Below are 22,626 nucleotides of genomic sequence, written 5' to 3' on the forward strand. Positions count from 1 at the left end.
TAAGCGGCATTTACCATTGCAGCAAATACAGAGTTAATTCTGCTGGCTAAGAACGTCCGGTATCCAATCACCATGCACACATATTTCACGAGGTCATCTTTGACGGAATTAACAGTCATTCCTCATGAGTCACTCATTGAACTGGTGAGCTTGGACATTTTCATCTTGCTGACCTTCCTTAGGGCTGACACTTCCCCTGTATTGCAAAAACCGGTGATGGCATGAATAGCTTGTGGAGTGATATCATGCATTCTCTCTAGGTACATCTTGTCACCATGAACTCTGCTTAGAATGATTCTAATGTGGTCATCTATGAAATCCTCCAGGAAGTAAAACGCATTGTGAAGTTTCTTCTTCTCTAAAATGCTATACTCTGGTTTGATCTTTTTATCCTTCCCATAGAATAGACTTAGCTGCAAATGGATCACAAGAGACCCTAGGTCTTCAATTTTGCAATCTATATAATCTGAAATCCCTTCTTCTACTATAACCCCAGCCGGTATTGGTGACAAAGCATTATATTTCAATTTTCTTTGAATGAAATCCATAGAATCAATAGTTGCACTAGAACTATCATGAGATGCGGAAGCCATGACAAAATAGAAAACTCGAGAAATACCTTTCGAAAATCAAGAATTTAGGGCTTTGCAAATTCCACTTTGCCTTCCACTTCATCGATTGATGAATCACCGGTTTGAGTTCTTCTCTTGATCGTTTGATATTTGCTTCTAAATCTCCTTCAAGGTTTCTAAAATTTCTCTGAATCATAGCACAAATCACTTTTTCATCGCTCTGCACTTGAAAACCTTCTTCGCTTTGAAAAATGATAGTGAGAAATGATTTGAAAATTCCTTTTAAACATATTCCTCACCTACCATAATTAATGCTCCACCATTAGGGCGTAAACCCTGATTTGCCTTTTACTGTTTCCAGTCTTCCGCCAAGTGACAAGTATCACATACCGGTTAAGGTCTTTTACCGGTGCAAACTAGGGGTTCGAAACATTTTGTCATTTGCTCCCCCTAAGCTTTTCTGATGCTTAGTTTGTCGGTTCTGATATTTCCACACTAGGTGCAGAAACTGGTTCTTCTTGTAACACCATTGGTTTCTTCTTCCAGGTTTTGTTCATATCTGCTTGAACAGTGTCAATATCAATTTTCCTTCCGGAGTGACCAGTATGTCATTCGATATGTTCTTTCGTGATCTACAGAACTGGCAATGTCACCTAGTTTGTTGCAATGATAGCAGACCATTCCAGGTGCTCTCCAAAGTCCATTATTAATGTTGTCATTCTTCCTCCTCCATGTTGTAGTAGTGTGACCATGACCATGACAGACCATATAGTTTTCTCTCCATCTGGTTGCCGCTTGATAGCCACCGCTTCTTGACTGATGATTGAAGGCATTAAACTGGTTGTGATTTCGGTTCACAAAAGGTTCAGGACTAACTCCTTGAGTCCTCTGAGGATATCTTCCAATGTTGCTCATAACAAACCTATATTCAAATGCTCTATGCCCAAACTTGTTGCATGCATAACAGTTACCATTGAATCTATAGGATCTAGGCTTATCATTTAGGAAATAAGGAAAATTATTGTAAGCCTTACTCCTACACACATTTGCAGTATGTCCTTCTTTAAGATAGTTAAAGCAAACATGTTTAAACTTTTGCTTGACTTTATCCTTTGATGTCGGTTGATTATTTGATGTTCCAGCATTTGTATCAGAGGTCTCACCTTCCTCATGAATGGAATAACCAAGTCCATCAGTATTCTTGACAGGTTTGGTAGATTCAAGCTTTTTCTCTAGCTTGACAATACTCTTGTTGAACTTAGCAAGTATTTCCTTTGACTCGGAGAGTTCTTTGGAAATGGTAGCATTTGTTTCCATCAGGTTTTCATTTTCAGAGATGGCAATGTTTAGTTCTCCTTGCATTTATTCCTTTTCCACTTTGCTCGCATGGAGTTGAGCAGTTAGGGCACTAATCTCTTGCCCCATCTTGGAGTTTTCATGATCTTTGTCTTTGACTAGATCTTCAGCTTTCCTCTAGTTCTCAAGCTCTTGACACATTCGAATAGTTAGTCCTTCCAATTCTTTTCTCAGGTTGGAATTGGATTCATTCAGCTTTTCTACTTCTTGAATCAGGGCTTCCATGTCCGCTTCATCAAAGGAACTATTTTTAGATAGCTCCATCAACTTTTCAGCATGTTCTCTCCTCTTTGCTTGAGATGCCTTATATTTGACCATAAGATTATCATAGGCTTGCTCGGACTGAGTGAGCCAATGAGTAAGTTCCCTCAATGTGTATTCCCCCATATCTCTTTCCAAGTGGTTAAACTTATAGAAAGGTAGGCTCTGATACCAATTGATGAATACTAAGAGGGGGGGGTGAATTAGTATGCCAAAAATCTTTGTATTTAAACACTTTGCTAGACTAACAGTAAACCGGTAAAATAGTTTAGCAGACAAACCAGTTAACACACATGCAAACCAAAATAGCAAATAATGCATTCACCCACAGAAGCACAAACACCATAACACAAGAGATTTTGATGTGGAAACCCAAATGGGAAAAACCACGGTGAGATGGAACTCACAAGTAACTATCTACAGAATAGGAACCAGATCGGTTAAGGTTAGACCGGTTAAGGTCATACAATGTTCTTTACTGGAACAGATCCTCTTAGGAATCTTAATCTATGTTAGGAGATAAGTCCGATTAAAGACTACCTTTCTAGAGGATTTTAGATCCACAGATGTGAACCACCTTGCTAGAGGATTTTTACAAAAGGCTTTTGGGCCTACCCGGTTAAGGGCTACAGACTTGTCGAAGATGTGAGTAATCAATAAGTGAGTGATCTAGAAAATAGCACAGATTGCTTGGTTAGATCCTTGATAGCTCATTCCTAATGCATTCCAGCATTACTTTAGTCTTCTACACATTCATACTCTCTCTAACTTCTCAACCACCTTAAACCCTAGCAACAACATCAACCACAACAACAACAACAACAACCTAAAACCCTAGACATGATGTCCTTATAAAGGAATCCGATTTCATGTCGGTCCAATAGGATTACAATACATTTTCCTAGGTTCAATGCATCTAGACATATTTTGTAACACGACACAAAAAGCACCGTTAAAATGTCGGCACTGTCAAACAATCGGTGGATGGTAACTCATCACAGAGTATTACCGGTTCATACAAAATATCGGTTCAAGCAAAATGTCGGTTTGACAAAATGAAGACTGGGAAATATATGTTATGTCGCTTTGATCCTTCGTACCGCTTGAGATCCTCGTACCACTTGGGGTCAACATACCGCTTCAGATCGGCAATCACTTTCTGCAAAACACCAATAGTCTAATGACTATAATGCATCATACCAGTTGGAACAATTGTCAATTGAGCATGACTCATACATATAAAAATAATCTCAATGCAAGTGTGTGTCCATCGATGATAATCACAACATAATCATCAAAAATGCCAATATTTTGTTGTTTGCGGATTGATCCAATGAAGTTTCGGGGCATGTACTAATGGTGTCTACGTGGGAAGTTCACTAAGCTACGTGATTGTATGCAAAAATACAGTCATGGATCACTATGGCTTACTAACTACAGCGTATACCTTGACCATTTGTACATGAACCAGAATGGAGGGGAACTTTCCTTGCCTGTGATGCTTGCTTACAAGTGAAATGCTTAAACTTGGTTCCTGCTACCTCAACCAAGAATGATACTACCATGCTCGATGATGAAAACAAAGCACTATGAATAATCGATGGATCGTCATCTCATCTCATCTGTATATATTGTATTCCATCCATCCATACATCCATATCATTGCATATCATTCATACATATTCATAACAATGGATACTCTATTTTTCTGATCTTACATTGGAATGGGTCCTAGGTCCTCCATACCTTCTATCTAACATTGAATACCCCCCTCATCCTCCCCATCTTGATCATCATAAATGCATACCCTACATCGTTTCCCATCCTAGCTCCTCCTATAAGAAAAGCAAGTTACTCTATCTACACAGGTACATCGACTCACACACACCTAGACTATCAACAGATAGTTTTTGATCAAGTATCTTCAGGTCTCAACAAGTAAACGATTATGGCAATCCTAGACTACAACAGGCATTTATCACAATGACCTAGTCTCAATGGGGCTGCTATGATTCATCACAACCAACCTACAATGCAAACACTATCAATTGATAAACCAATCAAACACAATCAAAATAAATAATTACATCAATCGCTCTAAGTCTCAATGAGTATTTTTCTTCATATACCTTGACTTCATCGGGCAATTACATCAATTGTCTAAGTCACAACAGGTCACTTTGATTCACTTACTCAGACTTTATCTTGTCCAAGTGAATAATTGACATCAAGTGTCACACTTTGACTCACCCGGGGCAATTCAATCAATTGCACCAGACTGTCCAACCAATTTTGATCAATTGTATAGTATCAATCAAAACCAAAAACACTACATTTGCACCGTGACCCCCATGTACTTTCGAGGCTTGCTATTTCTCCATATTCACTCCGTCTTCTCCCATTCTTTCGCCATTATTTCTAATTTCTACTATTCTACCTCCCCCCAATTTATTTCTCTTTTTCGATAGATTGCTCGATTTTTCTAAAAAAAATCGGCCCATCTCTCGAGGGGGCATATCACCCACTAAATTAACATTTCTGGGGCATATTTCTCATTCCTATCTTTCTTTCTTTGAAACGACGCGATAAACTGCACCGTCTCAAAGAGGGGCAAATGTAGACACATAAATTTGTCCACTTAGTTAAATGAATATTTAGTATTTATTTAATTATTTAACCATTAGTCAACAGTTAATTAAATTACTATTTAATTAATTCATTCTCAACCTCTTCTTCTACTAACTAAATAAATTATTCAATTTATTTAAATTAATTCATTAAACCACACTCTAACAATCAATTAAATAAATAAACCATATTTGTTAATTTAACCCTCTTTCCTCATTTAAATAAATAAATAAATATTTATTTAAATCTCTAAACTCCTCCCCCCCCCCCCCCCCCCCACACTTGCATTCTCCTACAAATTCAAGTTGCACAATTTTAGTTGAAATAAATGAATTTTATTTTAATTAAAATCCTATTTTCTCTCACCCACCAAACCCACTTGCTCACTAACCCCCTTCTAGACTATCCTAAACCGATTCTATATTCTTCTAATCCATTCCAAATTAGCCTAATCCCCCTCCCTAATTATTTTCACATTACTAAGCAAAGAGAAGTCACTTATCAAAGCCTCAAAGTCTTTGAAAAGCATTAAAGGCTTTATGTCTTCAACAAGTTAACCCCCAAAGTCTTTTAAACCATTTATGGCTCTTACATAACCATTAATGGTTAAAATCAACTCACCCACATGGTTAGAGACTTTCCCTCTAACTCAACCCTCATTTAACTCATGGGTCTCTTCAAGCATTCATTGCTTTGACCATGGTTATTCTCATTAACTCTTGCACAAGAGATTATCCATTGAATAAAGACATTATTCATTGGATAAAAGCTTTATTCATTTTAACTCAAGCCTAACCTTACCTCCTAAGGTAGCCTTCAAGTCATCTCAAGCATTTAATGCTTCTTCCCTCTCCTCTCAAGCCATCTCATATTGACATTTGTCATCCTGGGATTGGGTAGAAAGCCCTCACATGGATCATAAACCCATCAATCCTGACCTGTGTTGAGATTACTCAATCTCAACCATCCATTTCTCCATTTTTCCTATAAATAGAGACCGTTCCTTCTTCAAAAGGATCCGGCAATCTTTATGCGTCAAATTTATAGTCATTTGAGAGAGCATTTTAGAAGCATTTGTGTTATTATTTTGGCTGAAATTAACATAGAATAATTAAGGTGCTTTCTCTTATTAGCTTGTTTACACTTGCATAAGTAGTTATTTTCATTTTCATAATCTTGAATCTCCATAAGACATCCATAGATAATGAAAAAAGCTGAGGGCTAAACTCATGTGGAACTTGGAGAGGAGAGGAACAAGGGAGGAGCGACTATGAACATGTTGGAGAGCATCTTGGGGGGTTTTGTTTCCTTCTTTCATTTTTGTATGATTTTCAATATATGTTTTATATCTCTCTTGATATGCATGCTTAGGACTATAGTTTCATTTGTCTTTCATTTTTTGATTGTCACTAACAACACTAACGTTTGAACTTGTGTCTTATGCCTCCTTTTTAGAGTGCACCAACCTATATTGTGGGTTAATCCCCACCGTGGTTTTTCCCTTAACCAGATTTCCACATACCAAAATCTTGGTTTTATGGTGTTGTTGTTATTTGCTTGATGTTCTTGCATCTTTCTTTTGTTCATATGTATTAAGTGGTTGAAAGAATAGTTCAATAAAGTTAAAGATTGCAAAACAATTATTCACCCCCCTCCTCTCAGTGTTCCTTGATTCCAACAAACATCACTTTTCTCACCACCTAACTTTCTACTAATGTTCCACCAGTCCCCCTAATTGTACTCACGTTCTTATTTACATGGTGTAGGTATCTCTAAATGTTCTCATTATTAGATATCCTCAAGTTCTCAAACGTGTGCTCTATATTTGTCAATCTGGCTTGCTTTGTCTTTACATAACCTTCATACACGCTACTTAACTTCTCATAGATTTGTTGAGAGCACTTCAACCCCATAACCCTGACAAATACTAAAATACAATTAATTAATGATTGCAACTCTATCTTATGGATTTTCCCATGTGCTTTAACCTCATCTAAATTTTGAGGACCATTTGCCACAACAGTATATCGAGTTTCGATAATATCCCATATTCCAGTCAGTAGAGATTTCAAATGATATGTCATCCTTTCCTTCTAGTTGGAGTAATTTGTGGTATCAAACTTTAGTTCTTTGTAATTAACTTCCTACATCATTGTAAATATTCATCATGTGGTTAAGCTTATGTAAGAGGAACTAGGATCTAATGCCAATTGTTGAACACACCACAAGACTGAGAGGGGGTGTGAATCAATCCAGACCTCAAAATATTTTATTTTTGATCTTATAAACTTCAATCCACAATTAAATTAATACTACAATTGTGAAAAATGAAAGCATAAAGAACAACAAAAACATGAACACCATATTTAAGTGGAAAACCCTAATCAAGGAAAAAACACATGGTGAGAATCACACTCACAATATAAATAATTGATTACAATATTTTAGGCTCAAGGACAACGAACTCACAACACCTTAAAGTATTTGAAATACTAAGGTGCACAACCTTACGTAAAGATAAAAAGGACTTGCACTAATGGGACTCATTGTCTCATGGAAAGATACAAAGGACTTGCATTATTGGGACTCATTATCTCAAGGAAAGATACAAATGATTGCACAAAGTGCCAAAAGGAACACACCTTCTTCTAGTAGGAGAAGAGAATCAATGAATTGATATGAACAAGATCTCCTAATCATGATATTTTCCTTGAACCTTTGTGTCAAGCAACCAATATCATGGCAAACACATTCGATGTCAATCACTCTCTTAGAACACTATTGCACTAAAGATATCATCATCAAAGCTCTTCACAAACTAAATTTCACACCAAATCTTCTTGCATATCATTCACATAGATTCCATGCAATAACTCATACAACTGCACATCTATATATACAAGATAATTCATTAAAACTCTCAACTCGGTTGACCACACACATAATATAAAATATTACATAAATTAGGCCATCTAGACCAATAATACCATATGTGTTCCACTCTAGGAGATAGAGGGGACCCAAACACACCACAAAACATAATTCTGAAATGATTTCAATGTATTTCACATTCTAGCACATCCTCCAAAGTTGGCACCAAATAAAACGTGTAGATAAGCAATAAATCACATTAATCGGTCGGCCCAAAAACTCCTCCCATGCATGAAACAACATGGAACATAGATCAACATAACTTCCCATATGGATCAAACCAACACCAAAAAACTAAACTTGAACATTGCACAAACCAAATGAACAGGTCCTCTAAACCACAACACTTGTATCCATGCATCAAAGAACCACCAAGCATTCTTTAGACCAATTTCGACATACAATATCACTATCAGAAACAGAAACAACCAACTCTATCATCTAAGGAATAGAGGACCTAAAAAACTTGATAGTGCAACATACACAAATCACAAACATTATGTCTAGAACCATAATCTATAATCTTCACAAACCAAAGAAATGCAAAGCATTCTTCCACTAGGACATTAAAAACTCTTACTTGCATGTATAAATATTGTATCCTGCATATTGAAAATTCTACTACACCAACCTTTTGGAAACACCTTAACATCACCATATAACCACACAAAAACATCATAATACTCACTTTTGGACCATCCACAACACATAGTGACATCAATGGCAATACCAAATAGGTTGACATCAATGACAACACAGCTCAACAACTCAAGTTTCAAACAAAAAGGAATTCCATGAGAAGGTTGTCCCTAAAGAAGATTCTCCTAGGAAGCGAGAACCCCCTAAAGAATAAATTTATCAATCTACTCTTTCTATATCTCCTTCTTCAAATCCTTCTTCTCAATCAAATGTGTTTCTTGACAATGATTAAGGTTTCTTACAAATTACAAACTCTTCCAATGGAGAATATAAAATTGACCCTATCCACCTTAATATTCCAAAACTATCATTCATACTTGCTATCAAATATGATTCTTCTTTTTCTATCATGGGATCATGTGAACACCATTGACTATACCATTAATAGTGATACTCCCACTTTAGAGGATTCGCAACCATGTTATGGTCTAGGATTCAATTTCTTTCTCCCAGTAAAGTGGGGGAAAATAGGAAAGAGGGTGATCTAGAACCACGACAAAAAAAAAATTAAAATTATGGGTGAAATTCAATTGTACTCCAGAAGTGGGCACTAGAAGAGTCATTTTCACTATTCATCACAAGATTTTTACTATGTTTTTATAAGGCCACAGCAAAAATGCCTCACATACAAGACTTGTGATCCACTAGAGTCAAGAAGCTTTAGGCTGCCATGGACGACAAGGAGCTCAATGAGGTAGGTCAAATAAATTTGTATTTTTCTTTCATTTCATGTAGGCAGCCTCTAGTGGACCTACAGATTAACAAAGATTTTTTTTTTCCATCAAGCGATGCTCATGGCATTAATGGAGTAGTGAGATGCAGATATGATGTCATTTTATCTCCCTTCATGGGAGATTACGATCACCCTCATGGACATATACTGGATTTTGCACCTCCCCATTTTGGAAGAGAGGGTATCAGTCATTGAGCCCTTATCAAGGCAGGACATCTGAGATGAACAACTATATTCCACTAGTAGAGACATCCCTTTCGCGACTTCAAGACATATGATTGAGATGGTTGGAGCAGGGGAAAGTCATGCATTAAGGAATTAAAAACAATACATAAAATTAAAATGAAACAAATAACACCAACCCTCGTATACAAGAAAAACCACCATTATGAATGAAAATATTTAAATAAGTAGTGATTATGCCAAAAATATTTGTAAAAAGGGTCAAAAAGTTCAAGATTGGGTTGATTTAGACCCACACCTATTGTGTCTTTTATTGAAAAAAGGGAAAGGTCATTGTGCTTGTGTGCTTGTGCTTTCTTGTCAAATAAATTCAAAACAATTAAAACCAAGTATCCATCCAACAAATCTACATCAAAAATTGATAAACAAAACAACATCAACAAGTGAAACAAAGTATCAGTTTTTATGACCATAACTCATATCTTGAGAAAAAAGGAGTCTTCATCAAAAGACCCAATTGAAAAAGAGACAACTTAGTTCAAAATCTCTTATCAAAAGAAGGAAATTTTTCTATATCAATAGACAATGTTTTCTCTCACATGGAGCATTCTTGTGTCATATGCACTTGTATCTTCAAGGCAAATCCAACGAATTTGACAAAGAGCCTTTAAGAAATAGATATTTCACTTAGTATAGAGTTTTTGATTATCACAAGAACAAAGGGGGCAAGATCAATCCTACTTTCTTTCCTAAAATCTATATCACATACAATGAAGCTCAAGGGGAACCACCAGCCCCTGTAAGAGAGCAAGAAGTAGAAACCCCCTTTGTGACAGAATGTTTTTATTGAGGTACATATTCTATCCACTTTCACCTCCACATATCACAAATCTATTCAACTTTCGAAACACAAAAAGGTCTTGTCCTTGGTACTTTCAGATATTGCTTACATCAAACCAACAAATCACTTTTAGGGTGTCTCTACATCTAGGATCAATCATCTTAAGAGGCATTTTTATATAGGTTAAAACTAGTTTATGAGTGCATCCTCTCATTACTAGGTATCTTGGTTTGTAACACATCTCAAACCTTGTTATACCCCATCACATCAAAATTGTTGAAAAACACAAGAGCAATTCACAAATAACTCTATTGGCATCCAACCTTTTGTGTTAGAGATCTATCTTCCAACAAACATTTCACAAAACTTGTCTTCCATCAAACACTTCATCACCACCTCATAATCACTTTCACAAACATAAAACTTTCAAAAACATGACTCAAACAAGATCAATGAGAAACCGACAATTGGAAATAGAAGAGGAGGAAGAAAACCTCAATGATTTTCATGAGGTCATTGGAGGAGGCACTAATGAGGAAGATCCCAACACTCCAACTCCAGAAGTTATAGAAAGATAACAACATAATCCCAAATTCAACAGGCTCTTTGATGAAATCCTTAGAAACAATACAGATTCTTATTTCTTAAGACTTGCTCAAGAGGGTGCCAAACTACCATCCAACTTTGATACAAAATAGATACGAACAACATCTGAGCAGGATAGCCATCACGATGGTGGAGGAGGTAGAGACTACTTCCGCTATGACCTTAATCATCAAGGGAATCCTCCACCTCCTCCTCCTTCAAAAATAGACATGTTGAGACAACAAGTAGAAAATCTCACTCAACAACTAAATAGTGGTGTGAAGACTATTTGGTTTTCACTTCACGACATTTGTCCCTATCCTTTTGATAAGAACATGTGTGTGCCACCTTTTTCCGTGAGGGTTCGAAACACCCAAAGTTGAAAAGTATAGGGGTAAAGGAGACCCTAGAGATCATGTGCGATAATTTCACTCACCTTTCTTGCAGGTGGCCTATGAGGACACATATCTAATGTGCCTCTTTCCTCAAAGTTTAGGAGGCACAACCACACAATGGTTTTCACAATTACCAGGTGGCATTAGAACATTTGAGGAACTAGTCCAAAAATTCATCGCTCATTATGCACACAACATAGAATGTGATGTCACCATGGCAGATTTATGCAACACCAAACAAAAACCAAGGGAGTTGTTCTCAACTTTCCTACAACGGTGGAGGAAACTATCTAGCAAAAGTTCTCTTCATCTACCTGAGCAAGAACTAGTGGAAATTTTCATTTCTAACTTAAATGATGAAATGGAATTTAATTTAGGCATGAACGGTACAGAATCCTTTGAAGAGATGATCACTCAAGGACTAAAATGTGAAAGAGCCCTCATCAAAAAGGGACTTATCAAAATTTAAAATGAACCCAATGATGGTCGTGATAAACCAATATTTTGGAACAAAAACAAGAACATTGTCAATGACGGGATAGTGGATGCAAGGACAGTACAACCTATGGTCAGGTTTGCAGGACAAAATCCCCCTCCTAAAAACAACACCATCACTAATCCACAAAATTAAGGTCGCAATACACAACAAGAGGAACCAAAACAAAAGAAACAAAACTACAAACCAAAACACACATATACACCCTTAGGGGAACCTATCGAAACAATCTTACGTCAATTGGTATCCTCCAATCTTGTGACCTTACCAAAAACATCTAATTATAAGTCTCAAGTCAAGCCTCCATGGTGGTGAGACCATGAATATTATGAATTTCACCAAGGAAGAGGACATAAACAAGCAATTGCCATCGACTGAAAGATCTTGTTCAAGTTCTTATTGATAGAGGAGAAATTGAAATAGAAGGACATAACCCTAAAACATCCAATGATGATCATTTAATGTTAAAGAATCCACTTCCATCACATGGTCAAAGGGGTCCTTCCACCTCAAGGAGAAACACAATGCTACAACTAATTACACACAAGCTGCATACAATTATACTATGAATCACCTTTATGATGTTGATGAAAAAGTGGCAACTCTTACCATCAAAGATCTGAATCCTGCGTGCAACATTGTTACACGTCGTAGCAATATTACTATTTGAGCAGCACCACAAGGAATGACACCCCTCCCCAAATAATATAACCTTGTAGAATAATTGGATAAGACGCCAACCCTTATCTCCATATTAGAGATTTTACGCTTATCCCCCTCACATAAAACAATCTTGGACCAAGCTCTCCAAGAAGCGTTTGTCCCCGCCAACCTCAACACATATCAGTTTCAAGCCATAGTTGGTAATCTAAAGTCAATTACCATGTCTCACTTTTACTGAAAGTGACAACACATCTTTCCAACAACCCTATAATGCATCCCTTCATATTAAAGGATTCATAAACCAACATATGCACCTTGCAGTTAGTTACAACATTAGGTTATGCACTAGAATCAGTGGATGACAACAAAAATATAACCATCAAGGCATATGATGATGCAGAATGTTCGTCCAAAGGAGCTGTCAAGTATTACTTATCACGATTGGGCTAGTGGTGAAACATATAGTTTTCCAAGTTCTAGACCTTACTTTGCCATATAATATCTTGTTAGGAAGAGCTTGGATACATGCCATGCAAGAAGTCCCATCTGCCTATCATCAATGTATCAAATTTCCACATAATGGGGTAGAAATTACAATCCTCGGTGATGCAAATCTATTTGCATATTGTAATAATATTAACCTTCAGCCAGAGATCACCGTACCTAACAACAGCGAAGCTATCCCTTCCACAACATATTTTAATCCAGCCTCTCTTTCCAGTTCAACAACCCCTATACCAAAGAATGAGAAGTTGAAAATGAAAATGGTTGAGGAAGGTCCCGGGGAATATAATCTTAGCCAACTCTTTTGTGTTGGGCAATTACTCACATCCCCTAGAACTCATGGAAAACCCCAAGGTTTACTTCAAACACCACTGACCAAAAGAACTTGCCCTTTGGCACAATTCACCCTTAGTAGAAGTCAAGAAGAGGAAACCATGGATGAAGACCTGATAGAATGGATCTACACGGATCCTATCAACAAAGAAAGCTCAAAGGCTAAGCTCCCCACTAACAAATATGGCAAAGGCTTCACCATAATACAAATAATGGGATATCATGGCCATAGTTCTTTGGGACATTTCAAACAAGGATGACATGAGCCCTTACAACCTGAGTTAAAACCAAAAGATAAAACTGGAGTAGGTTTTCAAAAGGAATCTCTTCCTAAGCTTAGATTCAAAGGAAAAGCTAGCAAACCTCTGTATCAGACATTTACTCCAAGGATGCAATCCTTGACTATATCTGCGGCAACAACAATCCTATCAAGGGCACCAGCAAAATAAACAAGACCGATAATCCCACCAGCAGCATCAATAGCACCAACAAACCCATCAGCAGCACCAGTACCACCAGCAACATCAACAGCATTGATAAACCCATCAGTGCCCTTAGCAACATCAGCAACACCGATAACCCCATCAACAACACCAACAATCCCACCTCCAAAAGTGCATAAGCCAATAACTAACGCACTATTCAATTCAAAAGACATCCCATCCTGGTACAGTAATTGGATGTTAGAGAGTGATTCAAAGATAGACTCGCATGAGTGGGAATGGGATTCAATGGATCTAAATACTTCAAACAAGGAAGACATGTCACCTCCACTGCCTCATAAAAATATCCTAGTTTATGGAGGCATGGATTAAAATGTTTTGGGTTCTGGAGCAAGAAGCAACTTCCACAGGCCCTACATCAAATCCTACACCAAAATCTAACAAGGAGAGTACCATCGATGAACTTCACTCCTCTATATTAACCCTCACTGATGCCTCCCATGAACTCTATTTAATCGATGAAGTCATGCCTATCATCCATCCTGAACTTATTCAATGGAACCAACCAAATCCCCCATGCCTTGATCATTTCCAAAACAATGAGGCACTCATAGACTTTTTAGAATTACGGGATAACATACCAAGTGGGGATCATAAATCTGGGTTTTTCATTGAACTTAATAGTGCAGTATACAATGGGACAGATGCCAAACCTTTCAGCTGCAAAAATATTACAATAAAATATGGATCTTCTAGTGAAAACCACACTGTGGCACTGTTTGATCCCAAAAAATTAAAAATAAAGAGCATATCCAAAGGTGAAAACCTCTCTGAGGTGCCTAAGGATGAAAGGTTTGACATCCTAATAGAGGAAATAGAAGAATTCAAGGTGGGGAGCCCTGAGACTCCTCACCAGATACATTCGGCATCTCTATTAACTCCAGAGGAATGGCTAAAATTTGTGGAATTCTTCCAGAAGCATCAAATCAACTTTGCATGGTCTTATGCAGACATGCTTGGCTTAGATCCAGATTTGGTCATGCATCACCTAACTATAGCAGAAAGAGTTAAACCTATCAAACAATATCATGTCCGTCTCAATCCAAATAAATGTGTCTTTGGAGTAACTTTAGAGAAGCTCCTAGTACATATTGTCTCAAGTAAAGGAATTGAAGTAGATCCTGCAAAAGTCAAGGCCATCATGGACATGCCACCTCCAAATAATATCAATCAGTTGAGGACATTGCAAGCACGGTTACAATCAATTTGTTGGTTCATTGCACAATTGGCTGATAAATGGCATCCCTTCACCCATCTGTTACACAAGAATATCTACTTTCAATGGGATATAAAATGTCAGCAAGCATTCCAAATGCTTAAAGATTACCTAATGCATACACCGTTGTTGATCCCACCAGATCCAAGCAGACCTCTATTACTATACATTTCAGCTACAAATGCAGAATTAGGAGTATTGCTAGCACAACACAATGCCGAAGGAAAAGAATGTGTTGTCTACTACATCTCTTGAACACTGGTAGGCTATGAACTCAATTACACACCTATTGAGAGAGCTTGCCTAGAAGTTATCTTGGCAACCACCAAACTGAGGTACTACATGTTAACACACAAGGTACAACTCATTTCCAAAATAGATCCACTCAAGTACCTACTTAGCCAGGCAACATTGACAGGCCGCTTTGCCAAATGGGTCATGAGCTTGAGTGAATTTGCTATAGAATATGTGGACCGCAAATCTATCAAGGGGTAGGTTATTGCAGATCAGTTGGCTGATGCACCACTAAAAGGTGATCATCCTCTTGCTTCCAACTTTCTAGATAAAGAGATCTTCCTTATCATAGCTACACAACCTTGGAAGCTATATTTTGATGGCTCGTACACTAGACATGGGTCCGGGGCAGGTATTCTTTTTATCACACATCAAGGTAATAGCATCCTGAAGTCCTAAAGACTCACTTTCCAATGCATGAATAATATAGCAGAATATGAGTTGATCACAGGACTCAGATTGGCTATACAATAGAATATGAAAGAGCTACAGGTATATGGAGATTCCTAGTTGGTCATCCAATAAGTCACTGATGAATACCAAACAAAGGATGATAAACTCATGATGTATAAAAGGATGGTGGATAGTTTCAAAGACACATTTACAACTATCACATTTGAGAAAGTACCAAGATATCAGAATTGAGTTGCCGATGCAATGGCTACAATTGCATCTCTCCTGAATCTTCCACAAAATTAGATATGCTACGAGTTCTTGGTAGAACAACTTTGGATCCCGCGTATGATATCCTTGAAATTGAAATGATATGTCACCTTGTCGGTTCTGAATCCCCATGGTACGGTGAATTTTTCACTTACCTACATGACCACACAATTCCCCCTAACCAATCAAACAACCAATGAAAAACCTTTTTTAGTCAAACCGCTCGATACACCATCATTGTCAAAACCCTATACAAATGAAGTCTTGATGGTACTCTCCTTCAATGTTTGGAACAAGATGAGATAACAAAAGCCTTGGAAGAGGTACATGAAGGAATATGTGGGGCTCACTCAAGCGGTCCTTCCCTAGCAAATAAAATCATGCGCGCTAGATACTATTGGCCCTTCATGGAAAAAGACTCCTACTACTTTGTCAAAAAGTGCAAGAAGTGCCAAGTTCACGAAGATGTGATACATACCCCAGCATAGGAATTGCAGCCTATCACAACACCATGGCCCTTTTGTTAATAGGGACTTGACCTTGTGGGTAAAATCCATTCATCTTCATCCAACGGCCATAAATTTATCATTACCACCACCGAATACTTCACAAAGTGGATTGAATTCGTTCCACTTACCCAAGTAACTGGAAAGAAGATCGCCTCATTTGTCCTTAATTACATCATCTGCCGGTATGGTGTACCCATGTCCATTATCACAAATAACGGCCTTCCTTTCAAAACTCAGGATGTCTATGAGCTTTGTGAGAAGTTTCACATACAACACTGTTTTTCCACTCCATATTACCCACAAGGCAATGGTCAAGCCGAAGCATCCAACAAGAACATATTGAGGATCCTCAAAAAGACAGTCAATGATGTTGGTCATGATTGACACATTCACTTTAATCCAGCACTATGGGAATATCGAACTAGCATTTGAACCCCTACAGGCGCAACTCCCTACTCACTGGTTTATGGAACAAAAGCCATCTTGCATATTGATGTTGAAATACCATCACTGCGGGTCTCCTTGCATAATCTGATAGATGATGAAGCATACAGAGTCTCACGTCTTTAGGACTTGGAACTACTTGATGAAAGGTGACAAGCTGCATACAACCACCTAAAACCCTATCAATAGTGCATGAGTAGAAGCTACAATCATCGAATCAAACCTCACACATTTGAGGTAGGAGATCTTGTTCTCAGGGAAAATCCTCGCAACCAACCAAAAAGATAACACCAAGGAAAATTTGAATCCAATTGGCTGGGTCCATATGTTATCACTATCGTCTTTGGGTCTGGGGCATATCAGTTAGTAACTTCAAAAGGAGAACCACTAACAGATCCAATCAACATTATGTACCTCAAATGGTTTCATACATAAGTTGTGTAGAGTATCAGGCTCCTCCAAATATATCATAAAATACCACAAACATTCAAAAAATAGTCTTGAAAAAAAAAATCAAGAAAATAGTAAAGAAAAATCATGCATCCAAACAGTGAAAACCACTTCAATGGTGCCTTGGGTAAGTACAGTGGTCAAAAGCTGGTAAATAGGTGCCACTCGTAAAGGCTATGGCTCCATTGTCTGTCAAACTTGTTGTGATCACATCCATTGCATCCATTCATCCATCATTCAAACCATGGCTTGTTATTGATCTGCAATCGGGGTTATTACTTCATGTGTCTTGCATTTCGCTTTCATAGCAACATTTGACTAGGGACAATGCTCTTAACCTACTATTGGAAGTGGATTCTACATTACTTGTGATTCATTGAGTTAATCATTCAAAAATGTCCTAACGATAAATACCAACAACATTCACAAAATCCAAAAACATGACAAAAACATCAAAAATTAATCAAAAACATTGCAACATATATTATTCTTTGTACATACACATCGCAAACGACACCAAATAAACATTTTGGGCTACTCAAACGATGATCACTTATCAAATCAACCAACTCAATCAAAACATCTACACAACCGTCTTTGCAAGGATGCATCCTTCCTCACAAAACCAAGACATGGTAACATTTTCTTTGACAATAAAATTAGGTTTAGTTGATAAGTACTTGGTCTATTTGTTATTTATTTATATTAGGTTCCTACGCTACTCCAGGATATCCACAAGTGATTAGAGTAGCCAAAATGGTTCCTAATATCCTTTTTCTTTATTTGTTGTCTGCGGATTGATCCAATGAAGTTTTGGGGCATGTACTAATGGTGTATGCATGGTAAGTTCACTAAGCTACGTGATCGTATGCAAAAATACAATCATGGATCACTATGGCTTATTGACTATAGCGTATACCTCGACCATTTGTACATGAACCAGAATGGAGGGGAACTTTCCTTGTCTATGATGCTTGCTTACAAGTGAAATGCTCAAACTTGGTTCCTGCTACCTCGACCAAGAACGATACTACCATGCTTGATGATGAAAATAAAGCACTATGAATAATCTATGGATCATCATCTCATCTCATCTGTATATATTGCATTCCATCCATCAATACATCCATATCGTTGCATATCATTCATACATAGTCATAACAATGGATACTCTATTTTGCTCCTCTTACATTGGAATGGGTCCTAGGTCCTCCATACCTTCCATCTAACATTGAATACCCCCCTCACCCTCCCCATCTTGATCATCATAAATGCATACCCTGCACCATTTCCCATCCTAGATCCTCTTATAAGCAAAGCAAGTTACTCTGTCATTCCTTCTTCAAAAGGATCCAGAAATCTTTATGCATCAAATTTATAGTCATTTTGAGAGAGCATTTTAGAATCATTTGTGTTATTATTTTGGATAAAATTAACATAGAATAATTAAGATGCTTTCTCTTGTTAGCTTGTTTACACTTGCATAAGTAGTTATTTTCATTTTCATAATCTTGAATCTCCATAAGACATCCATAGATAGTGCAAAAAGTTGAGGGCTACACTCATGTGGAACTTGGAGAGGAGAGGAGAGGAACAAGGGAGTAGCAACTATGAACATGTTGGAGAGAATCTTGGGGGGTTTTGTTTCCTTCTTTCATTTTTGTATGCTTTACATTATATGTTTTATATCTCTCTTGATATGCATGTTTATGACCATAGTTTCATTTGTCTTTCATTTTTTGATTGTCACTAACAACACTAACATTTGAACTTGTGTCTTATGCCTCCTTTTTAGAGTGAATCGACCTATATTGTGGGTCATCCCCACCGTGATTTTTTCCTTAACCGGATTTCTACATACCAAAATCTTGGTTTTATGGTGTTGTCATTATTTGCTTGATGTTCTTGCATCTTTCTTTTGTTCATATGTATTAAGTGGTTGAAAGAACAGTTTAATAAAGTTAAAGATTGCAAAACACTGATTCACCCCCCTCCTCTCAGTGTTCCTTGATTCCAACAAACATCACTTTTCTCACCACCTAACTTTCTACTAATGTTTCACCAATCCCCCTAATTGTACTCACATTCTTATTTACATGGCGTAGGTATCTCTCAATGTTCTCATTATTAGATATCCTCAAGTTCTCAACATGTTCTTTATATTTGTCAATCTGGCTTGCTTTGTCTTTACATAACCTTCATACACACTTCTCAACTTCTCATAGATTTGTTGAGAGCACTTCAACCCCATAACTCAAACAAATACTAAAAAAATCAATTAATTAATGATTGCAACTCTATCTTTTGTATTTTTATCATGTTCTTTAACCTCATCTAAATTCTGAGGACCATTTATCACAACAGTATATCGAGTTTCAATAATATCCCATATTCTAGTCGGTAGAGATTTCAAATGATATTTCATCCTTTCCTTCCCGTTGGAGTAATTTGTGGTATCAAACTTTAGTTCTTTGTAATTAACTTCCTACATCATTCTAAATATTCATCAAGTGGTTAAGCTTATGTAAGAGGAACTAGGCTCTAATGCCAATTGTTGAACACACCACAAGACTAAGAGGGGGTGTGAATCAATCCAAACCTCAAAATATTTTATTTTTGATCTTATCAACTTCAATCCACAATTAAATTAATACTACAATTATGAAACACGAAAGCATAAATAACAACAAACACATGAACACCATATTTACATGGAAAACCCTAATCAAGGAAAAACCAGATGGTGAGAATCACACTCACAATATAAATAATTGATTACAATATTTTAGGCTTAAGGACAAGGAGCTCACAACACCTTAAAGTATTTGCAATACTAAGGTGCACAACCTTAGGTAAAGATACAAAGGACTTGCATTAATGGGACTCATTGTCTCATGGAAAGATGCAAAGGACTTGCATTACTGAGACTCATTGTCTCAGGGAAAGATACAAATGATTGCACAAAGTGCCAAAAGGAACACACCTTCTTCTAGTAGGAGAAGAGAATCAATGAATTGAGATGAACAAGATCTCCTAATCATGAAATTTCCCTTGAACCTTTGTGTCAAGCAACCAATATCATGGAAAACACATTCGATGTCAATCACTCTCTTAGCACACTATTGCACTGAAGATATCATCATCAAAGCTTTTCACAAACTAAATTTCAAACCAAATCTTCTTGCATATCATTCACATCAATTCACACAGATTTCATGCAATAACTCATACAACTGCACATCTATATATACAAGATAATTCATTAAAACTCTCAACTAGGTTGACCATAGACATAATATAAAATATTACATAAATTAGGCCATCTAGATGAATAATACCATATGTGTTCCACTCTAGGAGATAGAGGGGATTTAAACACACCACAAAACATAATTCTGAAATGATTTCAATGTATTTCACATGCTAGCAGATCCTCCAAAGTTGGCACCAAATAAAACATGTAGATAAACAATAAATCACATTAATCGGTCAGCCCAAAAACTCCTCCCATGCACAAAACAACATGGAACATAGTCCAACATAACTTCCCATATGGATCAAACCAACACCAAAAAACTAAATTTGAACATTGCACAAACCAAATAAACATGTCCTCTAAACCACAACACTTGTATCCATGCATCATAGAACCACCAAGCATTCTTTGGACCAATTCGACATACAATATCATTGTCGGAAACATAAACAGTCAACTCTATCATCTAAGGAATAGAGGACCTAAAAAAATTGATAGTGTAACATACACAAATCACAAACATTATGTCTAGAACCGTAATACATAATCTTCACAAACCAAAGAAATGCAAAGCATTCTTCCACTGGGATATTAAAAAATCTTACTTGCATATATAAATATTGTATCCTACATATTGAAACTTCTACTACACTAGCCTTTTGGAAACAGCTTAACATCACCATATAACCACACAACAACATAATAATACTCACTTTTGGACCATCCACAACACATAGTGACATCAATGACAACACAACTCAACAACTCAAGTTTCGAACAAAAAGGAATTCCATGAGAAGGTTGTCCCTAAAGAAGATTCTCCTAGGAAGAAAGAACGCCCTAAAGAAGAAAGTTCTCAGTCTACTCTTTCTCTATCTCCTTCTTCTCAATCAAATGTGTTTCTTGGTGATGATTAGGGTTTCTTACAAATTACAAACTCTTCCAATGGAGAATATAAAATTGACCCTATCCACCTTAATATTTCAAAAGTATCATTCATGCCTGCTATCAAATTTGATTCTTCTTTTCTATCACGGGATCATGTGAACACCATTGACTATACCATTAACAGTGATACTCCCACTTTAGAGGATTTGCAATCATGTTATGGTCTAGGATTCAATTTCTTTCTAAGAATGGATATAAAATAAATGGTCTTGGGTGCATGGGGCAAGGAGTTAAAGTCCCTTGGGAATCAAAACTATACTCTCTTACAATTGGTTTAGGTTACAAGCCTTCTCCTTCGTCTTCATCCCCTTTGATTTCTCTATGCCTTATTCTTCTTATGAACAATCAAACTTTTCTCCACTATAGAAAGGGTTGCTTCTTGCTCCTTATTCTTTATTTGAGAAACAACATTATTTTTTGCAGCTTCTCCAAGCCCAATTAATTACTCTTCCTCCTCCTACACATAAAAAAAACAAAGCATTCCTTATGTGCATATCATCAAGTGTTTGCCCATTTCACTAGTGAATGTAAGGCCTTGAAGGATAAGATTTAGTAACTTCATCGATCGAGTGTCATCATTCCATCATCTATTGATAGACCTTCTTCTTCTTTGCATAACAAGTGATATTGAGGTTCACCTCTATCTTGTTCTTTCTACATGATAAGCATTCTCTCATGGGGTTCTTGCATTACCTTTCTTCTATTATGTTTCTCCTCACTATGTGGCATTTGTAGTTTCCTTTCTCATTGTCATTCATGGTAGTACAATAATGTGTCCAACCATACTTTCTCCATGGTAGTATCCAAGTAGTCTCTATCATAGTTATCCTCCCCTATACACTAGGGACAAGTGACAACTTGCTTTGGGGCGTACATCACTATTGAGGATCCATTCTCTTCTTTCTTCTTCTCTTATTCTCCTTAATATATCAATCAATATAGTAAATATGTTAATATCTTAAGGGGGGCATACATATTCCACTCATTTTTGTACTCTTACCATATCTATTTTTTCTCCTGGAGTGGCACATGTCTATCTCCTACCCGCCATGGTGACTATCTATTCATCATCCACTCTTGCAAGTATCTATACAATATGGGACTACAACATGCCACGTAGATGTATGTGCATTGTGCTAGCATTCATAGATGTATGTGCATTG

General features: G+C 37.0%; 1 protein-coding gene across 1 annotated transcript in view; it reads right to left on the reverse strand.

Annotated features, from left to right (window-relative positions):
- The window catches only part of LOC131857774 (uncharacterized), a 95,680-nt gene that overhangs the window by 8,638 nt on the left and 64,416 nt on the right, over positions 1-22,626 (reverse strand). Inside the window, exon 4 of the mRNA XM_059210489.1 lies at positions 13,563-13,844. Coding sequence (XP_059066472.1) covers positions 13,563-13,844 — 282 coding nt within the window. The remainder of the gene's footprint in view (positions 1-13,562; positions 13,845-22,626) is intronic.

The sequence above is a fragment of the Cryptomeria japonica genome, chromosome 8 (assembly GCF_030272615.1).
Source record: "Cryptomeria japonica chromosome 8, Sugi_1.0, whole genome shotgun sequence".
NCBI classification, from domain to species: domain Eukaryota; kingdom Viridiplantae; phylum Streptophyta; class Pinopsida; order Cupressales; family Cupressaceae; genus Cryptomeria; species Cryptomeria japonica.